Here is an 18,447-nt window from a genome sequence, read left to right on the forward strand (position 1 = left end):
AAATATTTTTGAACATTTAATAAAATTTTTATTACATATCTAAAAGTTTGCCCTAAAGTCACTAGTTCTATTAAATGACTCACCATAAATTTTGATTAAGTACACTGTACATAATGGTATATGGAGTAAAGTCAATAAAAGGAAGCAAACCTATCTATAGATCAGTAAAGAAATATATAACTGTGTTTGTTCAAAATTGTGCTTGTTAACGCTTTACATTATTAAAAAAATTCACATTCATTAAGTGAAAATTTCACCATTTTTCAGTGGAATAACAAAAAATAGTCTAAGAACACTTGTATATAAATGCTGTATTTAAACTTTACCACAGTGTAATTCATATTATATTTGGTTCGGTTACTATTTTGAACTTACCACCTACTACAGATGTGTCACAATTAATATCTTATTCACTGTTGTATACTCCTAGTAACTTGCACACATAATAAGAACTCAGGAAATGTTTACTAACTTGAGTTGAACTAAATATAAGGTGTTAAAGTTAACTGACAATAAAAATCCCTCAGAAAATAAGCCCTAAATGAAACCTTAGAAAATTATCTCTTATTTTTTGGCCTACAAATTTTACTGTGAACATTATGAAAAGGGCCACTTCACACCAAATGTAAATTAAATAACAGTTGTTTATTTGGCAAAAATGCTACCAACAAAACTTTTCGTGGCATTTGAATTCTTATTCTCTTATGTACCTTGAAGCATGAAAGAAAAAATAAGATTTAAAACAACGATGAAGGAAGAAAACTACTACTTGTCTTTTACAACTAGTAAGACATTTTCATTTAAAAGGTCAAGTTGTTCCTTATCTATCATTACTTTAAAATCTTCCATTAATATCTTGGAAACTAAGGAAACCAAAATAGCAATAGTTCTGCTGTTCACATGTGAATGTGATTGATAAAATAAAATGCTTTTTTTTCTTCTTTTCCACTGGATTGGTGATGAATTTAAGCTGTATTTTTGTGATTAGTGGCATGCACTTCTGAAATTGTTAGCCTGAGTTTAGGTTACAATCTGGGTCATAGGACAAATGAAGGCCAATATAAAACAATATGTCACAAATAGTTTTTTGCTTTGTAATCTAACCGGCTTATGTACTTAGACATAGAACTCCTACATTGACCATACAGAGATAGAGATAAAGTAAAATAGATAGATGATGATAGATGATAGATGAATGATAGATAGATAGATAGATAGATAGATAGATATTGAGATTTGTGCATACTGCTGGTATTCAAAAATTCTACCCATAAACAATGATAGTAACACTGATGTGATACATTATTGGAAGTGTGCTATGAATCTACCTTAAAATATATTACTAAACACATGCATTAATCCTAAACCTTATAATAACCCCCAAAGTAGGTATTATCATCTCCATTGTTCAGATGGAAAACCTGAGGCTCAGTGCTTTGCATGAATGTCACCAGCTAGTAAGTGGCAACACCAAGAGTAAACTCGACTTCATCTGGTTCCAAGGCTCATGTCCTCTCTACTATGCCAAGCCTCCTGGATGCAAAATGAAATAAATGCCTTGGTAGGAGAGGCAAGAGACTGAATCTCAGAGGTAACAATCTGAATTCATTTCTTTCCTGCCTGCACAAGCAGTACTGTTTCTTTGAAGATGGAATAATTAAAAGCTCACTTCAATTTAAAATTTAAAATAGAATACTATGTAAAATTGAAAGCTGCTAAAAGCTTAGAACACTTCAGTACAATAAAAGGGGGCTTAACTGCATTCTCAGTTTAGGATTTTAGAGCTCAAAGGGCTATGAGAGATCGTCCAGTCCAGCTCCTTCCTTTTACAGGTGTGGGACGCGAGGCCCACAGGGGTTACAGCCACAATTTGCATGAAAGGACAAAAGTTGAATTCTTAATCTGAGTTAAGTGATCTTTCTTGTACACCATGTTGTTTTTATGTCGTCTATTTTCTTGATTTGGTTATAACATATATTACAATTTGGTTATATAAATATGAAAGTGTTTTTACATACATGTATATATTATATATCCACATATATGACCTCTCCTTTCTAATGCTCTTAGAATGCTCGAAAGTGTGGATGTTCTTAGAATCAATCCATTAAATGGTCATGTAACAAATGCCTTATGTTAACAGTCAAATAGAGAGATGTGGAAACACTAGAGAGGAAATAAAATTGCTACATATATTCCAATCAAGACAACGGTGTTAAAAATTTGACAAAATAACTGAGAACAAGGACAAAAAAAAAAAAAAACCAACAACTCACCTCTCCTACACTTTTCATAGAGCTACCAATTCGGCTAGATGTTCCATGAAAACGATCAAGGTCCCAGCGAGGAATCTTAGTAACCATGTAATCCAGGCTAGGTTCAAAGCAGGCTGACGTCTTCCCTGATACAACGTTCTTGATTTCTGGAAGTGGAATTCCTAGGGCGATCTTTGCAGCAATGAATGCCAATGGGTAGCTATAAAGAAAGAGACAAATTAATTTTTTTCTCTCAGCAATAAGTATTAAAAACAGCCCAAAACATATATTCATCCTTCTTAGAAATTCTAGTATTATTCCACATCAAGGTATAAAGCACATCTGATTCTTTTCTGTATAAATATTTAATAGCCACTTATAAAATAATGTGTCATGATAAACTACAGAGGCACAGATTCCAGAAGAATTTATTCTCTATGTCTGAGATGCAGTGCTACAATTCCCAACCTTCACCTCCTCAATTCAAAATCAATAGCTTCCTTGATAAGTGAAGTGCTCACTTGTGTAAAACCTCTACTAAGATAAGAATCTGCAAAATACTCTTTTGAAAAAAATATATACAGGTCTGCACCTGGGAAGACAGTGGAGTTAGCTGATACTGTGGGGTACATAATAATCAGAAAATGTAGGCATCACAAGTTAGGGTCCTTGCTCTGTCTTCAAATTATCTTTGAACTTTGGATTCCTTACAAACCTAACACTCTGGGAACTTGACTATCCTCTGGAATGTCAATTTGAGTAATTGTATTTGAGAAAGTAATTCATGGAATGATAGAATTATGTATGAGTCCTTTAGTACAACTCCCCCACTTAATAGGTGAAGAAATTGATAGAGACAATAAGTGATGTGTCCAAAGTCACAGTCAGTAGAAGAAGCAGAAGAAGAACTTGGCTCCCCTGACTCTTGCCTCAGGCAACATGCCCTCTGCCAGTCCATGCAACTTTGAGTAACTACATAAAGAAATCTTTAGCAGTAAATATTTTGTTCATTTAAATGTCATATAATTTAAATGCCACAGGTGAAATTTATTAATAGAAACAAAAGGTATTAATTAATTTTCCCTCCAGTTATGCTCCCTAGCAGTTGTTAAATTGATAGCAAAATTATTTTTTTGGTTGCAGCATTTACCAGTAGAAAAACCTATACTGTTTGTTCTTGTCAAGTTTTGTTAAAATAATGTGTATTGAATGCTTGAGTCAAGTAAACTATAGTATTTGTCTATCATTTGCTACACCTGAAGAAGCCAGTTGAGGACTAAAATTAAGACTAATCTGCACTTTTAAACAACATCTGCAAAGTATAATTAAGAAGCAGATTTTTCTCAGCCTCTTTTGACCACCCAGATCTTCATTAGTTTCTGATTAGCCAGCAAACAAAGCCAGCTAGCAATACCATTTGCCTCAGTCTGGCAGCAATCTCATTAATAACCATATCCTTAGGGTCCTAAATGATTTGAAGCCAGCATACAGAAATGGGGGTGATAGTTTGTAAGTGTAGCACAGTCTTCACTAGCTCTCAATTTTCCAACTCTCTCTGTGAAGAATGCGCAAACCCACAGTCTTACCCAGTAGCCTTTGAGGCCAGGGCAGAGCTTCGAGACAGTCTGGCATTCACTTCAATGATGCAGTATTCCAACGAGGTAGGATGAAGGGCAAATTGAATGTTGCATTCACCCACGATGCCCAAGTGGCGAACAACATTGATTGAAGTACGTCTCAACATCTGAAACTCCGTATTGGAGAGCGTCTGGGCAGGGGCCACAACAACTGAATCACCTGTACATCCAAGCAGCTCTTGTTATTTGATAGCATATCTAAATAACCAACTTTAGGGACTTAATCTATTTGTGTGATCCAAGACAGAGAACGGTCTAAGGGTTTGTTGGGAAAAGAATTATCTTAAGGTAATACATAAAAGGAATATCAGGTATTATTTCATTCGATTCTTGCTTTACTTGTATTATTCTATTACGTCATTTACAGAAATCCCTCTAACAATTTCCAAGTTTATCTAGCTGTGAAGGCTTCAGTCATTTACTTACTGGAGTGACATTAACTTTTTAAATTTTCCTTCTCTTCATCTCAAATTATTTCTCTCTCTCAAGTTCTTCTTTCTATAAAATATTATCTTCTCTTTACCCAAACTTACCCAAACTTTCCCCAACATTGCCAGAAAATCACAAGAACTATCTTTCATTCTTAACATGTCTTAACTTCTTGAAAGTTTACCAATTCTTCCTATCAATCATTGCCATATAATTCTTTTCAATATGGCCGACATCAACTTTGTATTGAAACTGTCCTTTCGGACATCCAAAAGCCATATTAAAACCTCATTCTTAACCTTTCAAAGCATTTAATACATCTAAAACTAAAGCTCTTTTATGAAATATTTTCTTACATTAGCTTACTTGGTTCTCTACTCCTTTGGTTTTCTTCCTATCACTCCCTTCTTTTTCTTCAACACCAAATCTTACTTTTTCCTGCCCTGTAAATCTAAATGCTTCCCAAAGTCCAGACCTGAACTCTATTCTTTTTCTTTCTATGTCTATGCCCTTGAATACTTAACTATATGCTTCTAGCTTCAATTATTTCTTTTATACCAACGACTTAAAATGACTTTGTATCTACTTTATTTCTACAGACCTCTGTTCTTGAATTCTGGTTCCACATTCTTCACCCTCTTCTTGACAGTTCCACCTATACCTCAGATTTAGCATTTCTAAATCCTAAGTCACCGTCTTTGCCCTGTAGTCTAACTAGTTTCCTTTCCTAAGAAACCTATTTCTATAACGTGTGGCTATTTTCCCATTCACTTGGTGATTAACACCCCAGTCTACTTTAAGCCTTCTTAATCTCACTCCTTACTTCTCAATACCAAGTCCTATAGATTTTACCTTCACTGTCTTGCTTATATTTGACCCCTTTCTCAAATGAAATCAGGATAATAACACCCGCCTTGCTTCATAGGGTTTTTATGAAGATCAAATAACATGTGAAAGTATATTCAATACTATAAAAACTACATGTATATAAAAGTTTATCACTGTCAGCTAAGAATGGTAATTTAAAGAAAAGAATTGAATGAAGGCTGCTATAGGCCATCAGAGACATGAGCCAATGGCATTACTATAATTCTTGAAGATTCTTTGCCTACCTGTATGAACACCCATGGCATCGACATTTTCCATGTTACAGACAGTGACACAATTGTCATCAGCATCTCGGACCACTTCGTATTCTATTTCTTTCCAACCTGTTACTGACCTCTCCACCAGAATCTGGTTGGTCATAGCAAAGGCCTGAAAATCAGTGACAAAAGATATCAAAGAGTAAGAAAAGGCACTGGTTTAAACGTGGATGTTTGGCAGAATGCGCTGACCTAACTTCTGGTCAGCACCAAAGCCTCAAGCCTAGTCTCCATCCTCCTCTACTCTCCAGAAGGCACAATGTGTCAGAAAATCAGCGAGGCACTAGGAATAGCATCCTGCAGTGAATATGCTTGATTTACATTATTGAGGCTTGCCATTCAAAGTGCTGATATGACATTAAATCAAACTAATTTAGGAAAAAGAGAAAATAATTGAGCAATCAGGCAGAGGGAAATGAAATTATTTCAGCAGCTAGGCTTCTGTGAAACCAGAAAAATGTGATAAGTGAATAAATATAGAAAAATAAGTCTAAAGACTCTGGCTTTCTCTAAAATAGCTGAGGGTGCTTCGTACAGTGACATTCACAGTAAAAGTCAGTTGATGTTGATGAGGAGAAGAAAGGAGATGATGATGGTTATAAACAGTTAGCCAAGATAGCATACGAAACTTGGGAATTAGAAGAATCATATGCGACTATTATTATGGTCAATCACTGCCTAAGTGCTTAAGTACTCTGAATCATATATCATGTGTGCCTGATTAAACAGATATGAATTAGTATAATTATCATTTCATATTTACTGAGTACCCACCAGTAGGTAGAACTGAACTCAAAATATGAAAGAGGCAGTCTCTGACCTTAGGACATCTGGTGGCTGAAAACCCAATACAGAAATGTCCCTTGTCTCTTAATGTAGTTGATTTGTGATGGCAGTAAAAAGAGGAGAAAGCAACTGGAGAAAGTAATTTAAATTTTTTTCAAATTATTGCAGGCAGTAAAATGAAATAACTCAGCGTAAGTTTTTGTGTCTCAACACTATTTTTTTAACCCCAGTCACCACCACAGGCTGTAACATGTACAACTGAAATGTCACATATTATTCCCCACAGCTGCCCATGATGGAGTTTTTAAAGTGGTTAGGAAACTCTGTTAACAACTTAATGATGACTAATTTGTCATTGGAATTGCCTGCTAAAAGAAGAAATCCGGAAACAAAGGGTATGAATTTGGGAAAGCTTTTGGCATTCTAATGGGGTAAACTGGATATTTGGGCATAGGGACAATTGAGATCTGCCTCACCTCTTGCCTCAGCTTCTTTCGTCTCTTTCAAATCTTTTGTATAAAAGACTAATTTAGGGATGCAGATGAGTTAATGGCAGCTTTGAATGGTGCTCAATATAATTTCAAGAGAATATGGGTCATTTAGAATATAATCATATGGGTAATTATTCTCAAGAGAAAAGGTAGGTTTTTCAACAACAAAGAATTTCAGTGGTCAATTGATTATTTTGGAGGAATATAAATAATTAAAAACTATCTCATTCCGAATTGTCTTCACTGTAAATTTTTTAGTCAATCCAGTATTCAGATGGGTTTTTATATTATAAATATGTATCAATTTTAATAGAGAATAAATATACATTGTCACTATTGAAAACAATAATAATATTAATGTTAATATTTAAAACATTGGAACATCTAATATGCCAGAGGGAAAAAATCTTTTATACTGCTATAAACATGTTTTTTCCTTAAATACATGATTCAGAAGTCCATACTGGAAACAAGAAACATCTATATTAGATACATTTCTCTTTTTTTTTTTTGGTTTGTTTTAGCAACTTTAAAAAAATTAAATCCAAGTTGTTTACATGTAAGTTTGTCATTGCAGTTATTTAAATATACCTAATTTTATTTATTTGTTTTCAAAATCCTCCATCAATTGAAAGCCTCACCCCCCCCAAAAAGGTCTTTTTTGTTTTACTCCAAAAAGTAAGTAATGATAAAGCTACATGCTGTACTCGAGCTATTTACTCAGCACTCCCCAAAATAACCCTCACAATATTCTGTCAGAGTCATTTCCCTAGCTGCCATGTAACTTACATGGGCCTCTTGCCTATATATACAGTCATTCATTCAACAAGCACTTACAGATCCCCCAGGACAGATTGCCAGGACCTGTTCTAGTCTGTGGGAATAGAGTGTGGGCAAAACCCTCTGCTTTCATGAAGCACGCTTTCTGTGTTAATCTCTAATTTATTTTGGGGAGCATATTTTAACTTTATCTAGATTTTTCCCTTTAATACTTAAGACAAGAAGTATTCAGTAATGTACTAAAGTTATTTTGATAGGAAATAAATTATAAACACTCGAATCTCATTTTTGCCTTTACGTATATGACAAGTGTCGAAGAGCTTACCCATTTATGTTACTAAGAGGTTTATACATTTTAAATACCTGAATTTGAGGTAAAGTTAAACTACTCGATATGCTTTGTTTCACTTACTGGATGTCATTTTATATCATATTATTTCAAAAAATGATGAAAAAATGGGACATTATATTCCAGGTTTTTTCTTAAGCATCATGGGTGCTTTCGAGCAGATTTTGAAGCATGGGAAGAAGGAATTGGATTGACTTCATAGCATTGAAATCAATAGACAGTACAACAAAGATGGACCTTTAGGCAGAATCGCCATCAGTTTACCTAGGACTGTCTGCCTTAATGCTGTATCCCAGCATAGATAATTGCACTGTATTTCCCTTTCAAAGGTGTCATCTTTCGGACAACACTTTTAAAGAACACAACAGTGATTTAATAAATAGAGAAAAGGTTGTTTCTTGTCTATATAACTTTTTCTAGTTGAAAGGGTATGTCAAGACAGTTATCTTAGTTGATAAGGATTTGGTCTATGAACATACATACCTTTGTGCTGAGGTCCATTAAGGTCTCCTTATTAGGACAGATGCCTGAGCCTAACCCACCCAAGGCATAGGCAGAACGAATCATCACTGGGTAGCCAATGTTGTCTGCTGCTTTCAGTGCATCCTCAATCTGTCAAAAAGAACAAGGACTCGAAGTTTAAAAGCTGACCACACTAGCTGTAAAGATCATACCAAGAGAATCAGTTTATTTGAGGAGAATGACTATGGAAATGTTCTATTATTCTCCCATCTCCTTCTGAAAAACAAGTGGTGTTTTACAAATTTTAGTAAAATTCTAGGACTTTTTCAAATATTTAATGAAGGCTTTTTTTTTTTTTTTTTAATCTCTTTGGGGTTAAGTTTTGTTTTAGCATTAAAAAAAAAAAAAAAAACCAATAGCCAAAGTTGAAATAATCATCATTAATTTGAGAATGGATGCCCTACTGAATTTTCCAATTCAGTTGAAAAGTCTTCATTCATCTCGTAAGGAAACAAAATTTTCTACTGCCGAAACTAAGTATTACTGTAACAAGCCACTAGGAATATTACATAGAGAGATTATTCATTTTTCAAGTTCGGTCAAAAAATAGTCCCAGAAGCTTGGATTTTTTTTTTTAAAACTTACAGAATACAACATATGGTGGTTATATTTTTCTGTCATGGAATATTATTACACTACCAATGGGAATGTAATTACACCTTTCCCATATGCCTGTTTCTCATCCTGAGGAAGCAAGGACATAATTAAATCTGGCAATGAAAGAATAAATAAATGGCAGGAGCTTTCCAAATGTTCAGTAGCGTTATCCTGGGATTTTTCCTGATTGACAGCTTTGTAACATGGTATTTACTTGACAGCATTCTTTTCTGAAACATACATAGCCTATTTTCAGTAGCCCCAGCAATACTTGCCTTATTCCTAAGGATCTGCCTATTCTTCAATGGGGAAGTTGCATCAAAAACTGCCTCCAGAACCCCTACTCTGCTGACTATATGCCTGAAATTGAGAATAAAGTTGGGGGCAAAAACAGATGTACAGAAAGCTAACTTCTTCCTGGTGCCTATAAAGAGGCACAGAATATGATGGAAAATGACTACTGGAAATGCAAAATAATCTGTATTCTTCCAACAACTAAGCCACAGGTTTCTCAGTTACAAATCTTACTTATTAGATCCAGTGGCTTCTTTCTAGAAAATTTCATTTAGAAATGTTTATTCCATTGTAATAATAAAATTTAAATCTAGTCATTTCCCATTTGCAGATCATTCACACATACAAGATGTGTGACTGATCATGGAAAGAAGGTAAAAATTACTTTGGCATTGCAAGTTGATATGGTTCTTAGTTTTAACTCAGGAGATTTGAAATTCAGTGGCATTGATAAACTACTTCTCTGGGTTTATGCCTATTTTTTAAATAAATATTAATATCTACCCCTACCATTTCAGCTTTGAATGTTGCAATTAATACATAATGTCTCTGAGGTACTAACACATTTCTAAAAGAACATACATATATGCAAGTCTATGTATAATTTTAACTATCATTTTAGTCATGACAAACCACTCTCCCTAATAATATAAGACAAATAATGGCCGCCTTTCTCCAAAACAAAAGTTTCTTACTGATTCCACTGCAAAACTTGGAGCGATCTTTTCATTAATCTCATTTAGTTTGTCTGAGAAGAGTTGCCTGTCTTCTGTAGCCATAATAGATTCAACTGAGGTCCCCAGGACTTGTACGCCATACTCCTTGAGTACACCTCTCTTGAATAGTTCCACTCCTATAAAAGAACCAAATATAATCAGTTCTTAAAATCTCAAACTCTTCTGTCTTCTTTAATACAAATTTTTTAAATTTTAAAATTAACTCCTAGAAGCCACCACAGTGCACAACAGAACTGCACTTAAGGTAAAAAATAAATAAATAAAAATAAAAATTGAAATAAAATTTCTGAAGATATTCTAATTAAATATTTTGCCAATGTTACTGTTATTTATATCACCACTTTCTCCAAGTGATTTTCATTATCTTCATTAGTAAAAATCATAAGATTAGAGTAAGCCTTAAGATTTGAGTTTATTTCCTTACCTTCTAATGTCCATTCCTATAATGAGATTCTTTTATTTAAGTAATCCCAGTGATATCAGTATCTATTTAGGTTAAAAATCATCAAAATTATTTGTGTCTTTACTAACTTGCCATCTAACTTTAGCTAAATCTTTTATATTTGTCATGCATATTACATCACCAACTGCTTACCCCAACTAGCTAATAATATTCTCATTCACAATCTAGTTCCAAAAGTTTGAAGCATTTTAAAGACGATAGAGAATTAGACTCAGCAGATGCATGAGGGCTGGCAGAGACTGATCTATGTTATCATGAAAATATTTGTGAAAGTCAAATGCTACAGGGCTGAGACATAAGAGCAGAGAATACTTAATCAATACTAATTCTCATTTTTCATGCATAATAGTTCTCAGGGCTTCACCACTAACAGAGAAAAGCAACATCCTGGGATGGAGGACGGAGACCTGAGAAACCTCCTTGGCCACCCCAGAGCATTAAAGCAAAAGGTACCTCAGCTGTTCTGTGAAATAAACCAGTAATATTTATCACATGACATTTTCAGGAGGCTGTTTGCTAAATGCTTCCTCACACATTAGAGAAAAACTTTATAAACACACATGGCACAATTGTTAAGTGGATTCAAACAAAAAAATATACATAAGTGCATGGGCCAAAATTCTGCAATTAAACTTAAAAGAACTCACCACAGTTCAGAGCTGTCTGGCCACCCATGCCTAGAATTAATCCATCTGGCCGTTCTGCCTTGATGACCTCTGTGACAAACTGAGGGGTGATGGGCAGAAAGTAAACAGTATCTGCTTGCTTTAAGCCCACTTCGTTGGTCTGTACTGACGCAATGTTTGGGTTCATCAGGATTGTTTTGACATTTTCTTCCTAAAAGAAACAAAAGAATCCAGAATTTGAATATGTGGTCTAAAGCAGATAATTACCATATTCTAATGAAGAGCATTTTCTGGTAACAAATCTTGTAGGTTATCCCATGGGCTGCAGAGATTAGTAATAGGATTAGTGGATGAAAATTAAAGGCAAACCTAACATTTGGTGAAAGGAGGGAAGAAACTGCTTGAACATAAAACTATCCAAAAAGACCTGCCTGTCTCATGAGGATCATCCTGAATTCCTTGCCACAGAGGTATCAAGCAAATCTGGAGATGATTTTTTTAGAATTTAACTAGATGTCCACAAATACAGCAGTTCCTCAAATAATGTGATTTGGTTTTAAGTCACATTGTTATAACATTAAAGAGAAAAAAAATTGATTCCTGGCTGAGATCACCGACTGTGTGGAGTTTTCACGTTCTCCCCATGTCTGCATGTGTTTTCTCTGGGTACTCCACATTCCTCCCGCAACCCTAAGATGTGCACTGTGATATGAACTGGTGTGTCTAAATTATACCAGTGTGAGTGACAGTGGGTTTTGGGGAGAGAGGCCCTGCAATGCAAGGGCATCTTGTCCAGGACTGAGTCCTGACTTGTGACCTGATCTGCTGGGAGAAGCTCTGGCTACCCATGACCCTGGGTAGAATAAAGGGATGGGAAAATAATTGTAATTCTCTTACTTGTTTTTATTAATCTTTCTTAAATGTTGGTATAGTTCACGTTAATGCTTAATATTAAAAGTGTTTAGGGTCTTTATTTATACATTTAGTGATGTTTTTGTGACCAGAAAAATGCCATAGTAACTTAACTCTTGTTTATGTCAATTAGCCTACACTAAAATTGGTTTCATTATACATTGTTTTGTTTAAAAGTGCAGTTTCCAAGAACTTATTAACTACATTAAGTGAGGACTTATGGTACTACTGAACTTTACGGCTCAATCAACCTTAAGAACACAATATTCCAAAAAATTTTTAATGAGTAAAATATAAAATGGAACTAGAGGTAATATTAAAGCTGCTTCCCTTTCTAATGTCTGTAGGAAAACAAATTCGATAGACATTTAAAATGCAGGATAATGTGTTCTCTTCTTGCTGGAAGCACTGAGGCTTTCCTCTGGTTTTCATTTTTTTTTCTTTTTAAGATTTTCATGACTGCAGCAGTGCTTTAACAAAGAGCATTATACAACTGTTTATACATATTGTATAAAAAGAAAATGACCATATGGCAAAATAAAATAAAAATTTATGTGTGTATATGTGTGTATGAAGGTATTCATAGCCCTATCTCATTGTGACATCTGGAGAGACCACCAAAATAATTCTTCAAGTAGGCTACTTAGGGTAATAGCTTTATAAACCAGGATGGGTGTGACACTCAGCAAAATAACAATTATAAAATATGCCCAGATGGTTCTAATTATTTTACCTATTAGCACGTAAATTTTGAACCCTTCTAAAAAGTAAAAAAATATTCAAATGAACGTATAAAAATCATCCTCGAAAGCCCTATATATCCTTGGAAGAAGACCTAAATAAAAAATTAAATATATCTCATACTGCTTTAAATTCAAATAGAGCCTTAAAACTTGTGATGTACTTTTTTTATTAATTTATTTTATTTTTATACCAAGACTACAAGAGAAATTTCTACCTTACAGATAAAAATTGAGATTCAATATTAAATGACTTATCAAAGATCATATAACTGACAAGAGTGAAAATTAAGATTCTAATTCATGTCTTATGATTCAAATCCTATTCCCTTTTCTCAGTATGAATCATCTCTCAAGACTTTAGGAATTGTTTTTAAAAGGGTGTTACATGTATTAGCAAAATATTTAATAGATACATACAGATAAGCAAATGCATTTAAAATATGCACGTGAACATCCATGTGAGTATGGAGCAGAGTATTAAAAAAAAAAAACAAATAGGAAGAAGAATAAGGTAATAGGGAGCTGTGTTCTACATCTTTTCAGGGGGAATCTGTCAGATAAGCATCTTTGTACATAGAATACTGAATAAAACAAAAAGTTAAAAAAGAAATGGCCAACTGTGTCCTGTGTTTCTTGTTCTGGTCTCCTGCAGCTTTCCCTAGTTGCCCTCTCCTAGCCAGGCCTCAGGTGAATGGCTTTCCACTCCAAAGCCTGAGGCAAGGTCGCAGAGAGCTCATATCGCCTCTGGATCACCTGATTAAGAACAAAATGGGGACTATCCAGGGACGACAGGACACCAAAGAGAAGCCAAACTAGCTTTTTTTTTTTTTTAAATAGAAATACCTTGCTTTTTCTTTTAATAGCTAGCTTTTTTAAAAATAGAAATACCTTGCTTTTTTTTTTTTTAATAGAAATACAATGGAATTTTTTCTAAAGGTTTATTTTACTATGATAAGTGTTGAGCTCTAAAGAGAATTTGAAGAATAGGGTGAAATAGGAAGAATGTTCTTCCCAATTTAAGTATAAAATCTTTTCCACTTGAAAATCCAGCCATACCACCCTAGCAGTTCATCCAATCCAAGTCACAGTTGGGTCCCCTAGTGACGGTATGTAATAACTTCTAAAGCTTTGTTTCACCAACTAAGTCTCCCCATTTCAACCACAAAGATGCCTGAAGCACCCTATAGAAGATCTGAAGTACTTTAGAGCACCAAGGACACCCAAATTCTCTCTTTCACTCTAAAGACAATTATATTTTAAAAGCTCACTGCCTCAAAAGGGATGAGCAATATCTATAAATGTGTCTTTATATGTTTTCAATATAAGTAGGTAATAATGCAGATAATTTTGAAGACCAATCTAACCTTAATTTGCAGGTATGCACATTTGAGAAAGTTAAAAATCTTGTCTGTAATCAAACTTCCTTTGTGTAAGATGTGTAAGGAATAGTTAAGGAAATTAATTATAATGACTTTGCAGTAGTATCATAAATCTAAATTATACAATACTAATTAGACTCATTAAAGGGAGTATATTAATTCTAGCAAAGATCATATTCTCTCACCTTCATGGCTTTTACAGCTTGAGATCCCGAGTAATCAAATTCACCTGCTTGACCAATGGACAGACCTCCTGATCCTAGAATAAGGACTTTGGAAACCTGTAAGCAAATAGCACAGCTGTTATCATTAAGATGGGAAAATAAGACATATTGAAGAGCAGAAAAGACAAACTACATTGTCTAGGTTATGTGGTCATTTAAAGTACGTTATGAAAATATATAATGTGTGAGTACAAAGACTCACAATTTAAACACCTCTAATTTCAAAGCAATTTCCAAAGATCATGAAGTTTTTTCATGGAAGTAAAAAAATTTCAGAAGACGTTTACATTTTATTTAAATACATACAAATATCTAAAAATAACTACATAAATGTATGTGTGTAAATACATGTATATCTATACATGTATATACATTTTCTAGATAGGAATTTCCAAAAATTAATTGACTAAGTGTATTACATTCAATATTCTATGTATTTTTCTTGGATAAAGGATTGGCATACAAACAAACAAGCCTCTGGGCCTTCTTTAACTGATCAAAAGGAAGGAAACATAGGCAAAGGGACCTGGGTACACCTTCAGGTTTACATTTTGCCTTTCCTTTACTTAGCTCAGTGCCAAAAATATTTACAGATAATATAATTAATAAATGATCATACTCATGGCAACAAACTATACATGGCAACTTACTCATACAAACTGTATATATGATTTCAAGCAAATAATAATAATTTTTATTTTTCAGCCACAACTGCCAATTCCTTCAGAGGAGAAAGATATTCTTGTTACAGGAGACAAGGACTTGGGAAACTTCGTTTGCTTCAATAAATATTTATTGGGCGCCTGCTATATGAGAGTCACTCTAGAATCCCAAATTATACATTTTCCTTCACCATAAAAAAAAAAAAAGCATCTGCAGACCATAAGTTGATATTCTGAGAAAACCCCTATTCAGTACACAGCTTCTTTCATTACCAAGAACCCACAGTTAGAATTCACATTGATCATCTGGATTATCTCCAATCTCTTCATCTCAGGAGAAGAGGCTGTCATGAAAATTCTCAAACCACCTAATTCAACTTATTTCATGTAAACATATAAATCAATTCTTTTTGTTCATAAAGTATATACATATGTTTAAAAATATACATACATCCTTCTAAATTTTATATAATAGTGGTATAGGTATGTGTGTGGTTTAGCTATGAAATAAGTGAGTAGAAACCTATATTAAAACACACAAACAAAGAAGAATTCAAGTTATATTAATCATTATCCATTTGCTCTTTAGAGGCATATAATATTCCATTCATGATGTTGAATAATAATCCTAGTTAAAACAAAAAATTCTATCATCTATAATGATTCTGTATCTCAAACATACAGGGCCATGGTTTATTCAGCAATAAAAAAAATATATCAAATTCTAAAAATTAAACTCCATTTTTATTACATTATTGTATTACAAATATTCTAGAAGAAGTAAACTTTAAAAGATAAGATCTTAAGTCGAAACATCAAAATTCCAATGAACATCATCAAGAACAAACCAAATAATTAGATGCCAAAATGAGGGAGATTACTAATCATCTTTCAGAGGCATTAAAAAGGTTTACAAATTCACTTAAAAATATCATCACATGATAGAGAAAATCCAAAATACATATGTCAAAAAGAAGCCCACTTATACTGACCTCAACTCGAGATGCAACTAGGGCTGGCTTTGGTAGAACCGATGTAATGGCGGTACCTTTCCCCATCTTTATCAGTGAGAAAAAGGAATCAAACAGGTACTAAAAAAAATAGAACCAACTAGTTAGAAGCTTCAAAACTCATAAGGCTGCCAAATACAATACACAGTGGGCCTCGTTAATTTCACGTTTAGATAAACAATTTTTTAGGATAAGTATTTCTAGGCATTATTCATTTTGGAGCTGTTTTCTTTGTTTGTTTGTTTGTTTTTTGCCAAGTTTGGCAAAACTAAATATTTACTACTATAAGAAGTAGATCAAATAAATACTTTTAACTGCTTATATCAAATCCTATAAAAGAGAGTTTTCAGCAGACAATGAACATTTCAGATAATGCCTTCTGAGAACGTCAAGTTTTCAGCCCCTTAATTATGAATCATTTTCTTCCTCTAAATAAAAAAAAAAAAAAAAAAGGAGAATAAGGAAGAAGGAAAGAAGGAAGGAAGGAAGGAAGGAAGGAAGGAAGGAAGGAAGGAAGGAAGGAAGGAAGGAAGGAAGGAAAGAAGAAGAAGAAGAAGAAAGAAGAAGGAGAAGGAGGAGGAGGAGGAGGAGGAGGAGGAGGAGGAGGAGGAGGAGGAGGAGAAGGAGAAGGAGAAAAGCTATGTTATTTATGCCTGCTAAAGTTAGAAATAACTGGATTTTTAAATTTTCTATCAGCTCTAAAAATATCTCTAAAGATTACTATTCTTAAACTTTGCCAATGAATTTACTTTTTTTTTTTTTTTTGCAACAGACATAACAAATTTCCACAAAGATACTCATTTTGCAACTATTTGACGGGACCAAAAAAAAGGAATTAAGTGATACTGGATATTATACATCTTAATTTCAATGCTCCTAATCTGAAGTACTAGCAGGCTAATAATTAATATTTTAAATTTTAAAAAGTATTTAGCATGCAATAAGCAATATATGTATGTAACTAAATGTTATTTATGAGTTTCACTGTGAGTAAGTAATGTTATACCAGCTTTGGCTATTAGCAACCATTAATTCTTAAAAATATTAAAACAAGGTAAAAATACAAATATCTGAAAAGGAAATTCAAGGATGAGTAAGTAGAGTTTACAGGCAGAACATTTTTATTCTCCTCTTCATTTTACCTAAGTGTTTTGTCTGAGAGTATGTGCTAACCAGGTAGGATTGTCAGCATTACTATCAGAGAGGCCCTAGGGTGTGAGAGATGGAGTCATACCAGACTACCAGACTTTTCAGAGAGTCACTGCAAGCTCTTATTTTGCAAAAATGTCCTTGAACATTGAACAAAAAGCTCACGAACACACACAAAAAAATTAAAATATTTAAATTGTAAACAAAACTCTAAGAATTTCTTATGGCTCTTCTCTTAAGCCATCCGATTCACGTGTATGTGCATGTATGCCCTCTCTCCTCCCCCAGGCTCCTGCCCATCTTCCTTTCTGCTACTGTTTATTTTCTCATCGTGACTATACAACCGGTTGCCATAGGGATTTTGTGAAGTCACAGATGGAGGATTAAAATTTCATTTCAGTTATGAGAATGAGAGAGCAAGAGGGAATTCATTTGCATAGTACAATTGTAAATTTCAGAACTAAATATATTAGAATGATAATGATTTAAATAAAAATAGCATTGCATTGGGTTTCCTAAGGGCTTCCACTCCCCCTTGAAATTTTAAAAAAATGAAAGAGAGAAATAAAAATTTCCTCCATGATATTCATGTGAAAATTTTAACACAATACATGTGTTATCACAGCACCCTTCTTAAGAATGTTCTGTACCAAGATCATCTAGGATGATTATTTTGGTTTCTCGAGTTTTCATATAAATACATTTTTACTTTTTTAAAAAATTATGTATATAATAGACCCTTTCTTTCTAACATACCTCAGTGTCTGTTGGCCCTGGGCTGACCTCTGGGTGGAACTGCACACCGAAGAAGGGTTTGCTCTCATGCATAATTCCCTAAAGGAATAAGAAACAAGAAGAAATTTCTTCTATTACAATGAATGTCAACCAAGGCTATGTATTATTCAAGGGACAATAAAGCTCAAATTAAAAAACTGGGTTAAATACTTAAGAGCATTCAAAGAACTAACAGTACCCAAAAAGTAGGCCAAAGAAGACTCAATCAAATGTAATTCCCTTAATAAAAATAACTGGTTTGGTTCATAGTCTTTGGGGCCCTTCTGAACTCTGTTCAGCATAAACCGAAATCCTCTTCTTATCTTCACCTCCTAAATTACTTCTCCAATGGTCTTCTCAAAGTCTACCTCAGTGCTTAGTCCCAGACACCCATGGCCTAGGTCCAAACAGATCTCCACAGATCCCCCATTAACAATGAATATGTTAAGACAGTCATTGATTAACCCCCAAAATGTGAACCTT

General features: G+C 33.9%; 1 protein-coding gene across 1 annotated transcript in view; it reads right to left on the minus strand.

Moving 5' to 3' along the window:
- CPS1 (carbamoyl-phosphate synthase 1) overlaps window positions 1-18,447 on the minus strand; it is a 115,351-nt gene that overhangs the window by 61,293 nt on the left and 35,611 nt on the right. Inside the window, exons 11-19 of the mRNA XM_016158607.2 lie at window positions 17,947-18,024; window positions 16,024-16,122; window positions 14,331-14,426; window positions 11,133-11,322; window positions 9,981-10,138; window positions 8,356-8,484; window positions 5,434-5,578; window positions 3,842-4,052; window positions 2,277-2,475 (exon numbers count right to left, since the gene is read on the minus strand). Coding sequence (XP_016014093.2) covers window positions 2,277-2,475; window positions 3,842-4,052; window positions 5,434-5,578; window positions 8,356-8,484; window positions 9,981-10,138; window positions 11,133-11,322; window positions 14,331-14,426; window positions 16,024-16,122; window positions 17,947-18,024 — 1,305 coding nt within the window. The remainder of the gene's footprint in view (window positions 1-2,276; window positions 2,476-3,841; window positions 4,053-5,433; window positions 5,579-8,355; window positions 8,485-9,980; window positions 10,139-11,132; window positions 11,323-14,330; window positions 14,427-16,023; window positions 16,123-17,946; window positions 18,025-18,447) is intronic.

Source organism: Rousettus aegyptiacus, unplaced genomic scaffold, assembly GCF_014176215.1.
Source record: "Rousettus aegyptiacus isolate mRouAeg1 unplaced genomic scaffold, mRouAeg1.p scaffold_m13_p_2, whole genome shotgun sequence".
Lineage (NCBI taxonomy): Eukaryota > Metazoa > Chordata > Mammalia > Chiroptera > Pteropodidae > Rousettus > Rousettus aegyptiacus.